Below are 3,917 nucleotides of genomic sequence, written 5' to 3' on the forward strand. Positions count from 1 at the left end.
TTCGAGATATAAAAATTCTTCTCGAGCTAGGTCAGCAATGTAAGCATGACTTCCCAAGAATTCAACATAAATATTGTACATGAATTGGTCAATACTAAGGAAACGGAGGAGTTGAGTTTGTTTATACTATGTCAAAGTGATCCACCATTCTTTTAAATCACCAGTAAAATGAGACACTTGTACAAGATTAACTTTTGGCTTTACCATCTTTGTATTGAGCCAACCAGTCATTTCATATAGAAAAAGGGAAATTGTATTCCATGATGCATCATGTGATTCATGCATCGAGCAAATGATGCAAGGGAAGTGTGTGGGAGTGGGACATGCTATTGCTAAAGCATTCTTAAAGAGCACTGACAGGACTTGCCAGTCACCATAACATCCATTAGAGAGCGAAGCCAACAAATTGTCAATGGCATTGGTGTTTATAGTAATTTCTATTGGCAGAGGATGTATAAGTATAGCTAGAAGCTCTTGAAAGAAGGGGTTCCACATCATTCTCTATTTGAGAAGAAATGATAAAACTAATATATTCTTCGTATTGTGACCTGAATCAGAGTTGAATTTATTTGATATATAAACATAAGCTCTGGGAAAAAGCTAGAATTCAATTCGGTTTTAAAATTAGTTGAACCTCATAACTTAAATTCGATTCAAATTCAAATTAAACGAATTCGAATTAAATTAAATCAAATTAAATTAGTTTTCAAGTTCGAACCAATTCGATTCAAGTCTAACACTAGTCACGAGAACTCAACAAAGTTTGAAGTGTAATTCTATCCCAAAATAATAATAATAATAATAATAATAATGAAGGGAGGTTTATAAAAGTGGCTTCACCTACGTACAATATTATGTTATTGATTATTACAAAGAAAATTTGATAGAATAATATTATCGTTTTACCCTTATATAATAAATAGAATAATACTATCAGTATCAACTTTTAGTATATAAATGAGAATACACTTATATATGTGATAATATGATTGAATATTATATAATTTTTAATTTAAAATTTTCTAATCACATAATGTCATATATCAAGTACACATCTATTTATATACTTAAAATAAATATATATAATTTTATTATATATAACCACTCCAAAATTGAATTGTAGTTGATGTGATATCAATTGCATGAGGCATCTTCATCAATCTCCGTTACTTATCCTTAGCCAAATAATAACTACAATCATACATAAAAATGTGCGTAATAAAACTCTACAAATTGACGCGCAACGCTACTTGTGGACCACTGCTACAAGTCTCTGTCCGGACCCCAGAAATTTCTTTCTCATTTCTTTGACTCTCTACTTAGTTAAAAAGATTGTGCATTAATTACATTAATCTGAATTCAGCTTCAAGAATCAATGCTCAGAGTTTTTTAAACTATTGCTGAATACAAAGTTATCTTTAAGTTCCTTTCCATCAGTCTTTGCAGCCTATTTAGACTGGTTTCATGTTCTTGCTTTCAATCATTTTCAGTATTATGTTGAGTTTCTCTCTTAAGTTTTAGGAGGTCTATATGTGCCCAACTCTCAAGTCACACAGGGTACAACTTAATCTGTTATCAAAAGATACTATGACAAGAAATATAGACAACTTTCCCATTTGAAACTTCTAACCTTTCTCTCTAAATGCCTTGTGGGTTTTGTGTTATGGGAGTGGTGCATACATCTGGATTTGTCTCAACAATTTAACCACTTATCAAAACACATACAACTTTCTCCTTCCACTTGAATGTAACCATCTATGTTTGTTTGTAAGTTTTACTTCTATGTCACAGGCCTTAAGTTTTCTGCTCCAAACATCTCAAATCGATAACAATACTAGTAATATCGCTATCAACCTTTCAAGGTCCAAAATTAAAATCATCTGTGATTTCCCACCCGATTAAAGACTAGACATGGCCAAAACATCCTATATCAGTGTTACTAATGCAGTTAGAAAAGGCACAGAATATGAAATCTCATATGTCAAAAAATTGTTCTTCTAATCATATCCTGCTTCTAACGCAAACAAGTTAACCAAAAATGAAATTTGGGAAATTCTGTAATCCATCAAGAGATGTACATGTTTGCACTTCTTCTCCTTCACTTCTTTTCTCTACCCATTGATACTTGTCTTTGCAGTTGGGGGGAATTCGTAAATCCATACAGACTGGAGAAACACAAGTCGCTGTTAGTGATCAGCAGGATCATAAAATTGCATTTGCAGGCATAAAGTTGCGCAAATTTCAGTTAATGGGCCACAATAACAAAGATGACGAATTAATAGCATACTGTAACTGCTAATCAACCCAGTTAGATTAGTTACCTCAGCAAATGCAGAGGTCTCAAACTATTTGGTGAAGCTCTAATGGAGACTCTCACTGCTGCATAACAACCAACAACTATGTTGGAATCCATAACTAATATACTAATAATTAACAACAGAAAAACTATCAACTGAGATAACAAGATAAAACTTCATTCAATAGTGCAATTTATTTCCAATGTACTGAATACTACAAAAATCATAGTAACATATATATTAACATCAGAAGAATTTAGTCAAGACTCATAAGGGTATCTGGTTAATCTCAAACCTGGGACATTGTTTCCCTTGCTCCTCTTCTCTACTCCTTTACAGGCAACCCATCATTTGATTGGTTATGGTAGGTTCATCTCCAGCTAACAAATAGTTGCAATTTTCATTCCAGTAAGAAGGATTTCTGGAATAGATCGGCGGAGCTGATGCTACAGATCAATGTCCAGGCAATAGATTTGTGATTTTCGATCGTAAAGAAAACGTCAGTTTCATTTTCTTTTCAATTGATGAAACAATTAGTTGCTGAATCTCCGCCTCAGCTGCACAATCTAACTGTGCAGGCCACAGCCTGTGCCCAATATTTCAGCCTTGCTTTCACATCTTCCGGATGGTCGCCTGCAAACATGTAAATAGGCAGACATGTAAATCACAACTACAGAAATATCAATCAATCAAATGAAATTCAAACCAAGAGCAAAACCAATCTAGTAAAAGTTTAGTTCAGCTTTCGATCCATCAGAAAATCTACGAAAATATCAGTTCTTTACAACATTTTACAAGAACCCAAATAAATATTTACTCAACAAAACTCCAAAAACAGATCAAAAACAGAAGTTTTCAAAAATCCACAAACACTCACCAGGACTGGAGATCTTCCAATTTGCAATGGGGCTGACAACCGACTCAGCCACCGGAATCCTTTCCGGCAACTTATGGTGCTCATCCAAGAACTTCTGACTCATGGAGTAACACAATTCAAGAGCAGGCAAAGTGTTACAAAGCTCAGGAATTTCTTCATAACTGAATCCAAAACCAAGATCACAGCACCCTTTTAACTCATCAAGGTCTTCATCAGTCAAACTCTTAGTTCTCTTCAAGTCATCTTCCGAATCCGTTTCCACATACCCCTCGAGCAAGACTTGATTTTTCTTCTTCTTGCTAGGCCGCAAGCTCTTGCTGCTGCTCGATTTAGAGAGGTGTGCATTTTGTTGATGGAAGCCATTGCGAGGGGGTGTAAAGGTTAGGGCTTCGGATTCGTGGTGGTTTTGGAAAGAGTTTTTGTTAGATGAAATCCACGACTCAGGATCAGAAGAGTAGCCTCCCATTTTTTCTTCAACTCTGGTCTTTCAGTTTCTTTAAGGTGCATGTGTGAGAGGACGGGAAAGTGCTTTTATAGCTGTATCTAAAGCAGAAATAAGCACTTTTCATTTTTTTATTGTTATAATTATGTGTTATTTTTGTTTTATTTTCTTTTTTTCTTTTCGTTTAAATTAAAACATACTTACTTATAGGCCCTTCTCATTATTTAATATAAAAAATTATCCTACAAAGTATTCAATTAATTTCAATTTTCTGAAATCACAACAATTTCGTGCAATGTTT

At 34.2% G+C, this 3,917-nt stretch overlaps 1 protein-coding gene across 3 annotated transcripts; it reads right to left on the reverse strand.

The window, feature by feature from the left end:
• Positions 1–1,129: 1,129 nt before the first annotated feature.
• Positions 1,130–3,704, reverse strand: LOC123195463. 3 transcript variants are annotated; one of them, XR_006497463.1, is made up of 4 exons: positions 3,175–3,704; positions 2,593–2,930; positions 2,322–2,376; positions 1,130–2,165 (listed from the first exon to the last, which is right to left on the reverse strand). XR_006497463.1 is itself a non-coding variant. In XM_044609164.1 (2 exons), exons 1-2 carry the CDS (start codon positions 3,638–3,640, stop codon positions 2,851–2,853), a joined length of 546 nt encoding a protein of 181 aa, XP_044465099.1. In that variant the 5' UTR covers positions 3,641–3,704; the 3' UTR covers positions 2,454–2,850. The 3 variants fall into 3 exon arrangements, 1 of the variants encoding a protein (XP_044465099.1); XR_006497462.1 differs by having other exon boundaries at positions 2,322–2,379; XM_044609164.1 differs by lacking the exons at positions 1,130–2,165; positions 2,322–2,376 and having other exon boundaries at positions 2,454–2,930.
• Positions 3,705–3,917: the final 213 nt, after the last annotated feature.

Source organism: Mangifera indica, chromosome 14 (assembly GCF_011075055.1).
Source record: "Mangifera indica cultivar Alphonso chromosome 14, CATAS_Mindica_2.1, whole genome shotgun sequence".
Classification (NCBI taxonomy): Eukaryota; Viridiplantae; Streptophyta; class Magnoliopsida; order Sapindales; family Anacardiaceae; genus Mangifera; species Mangifera indica.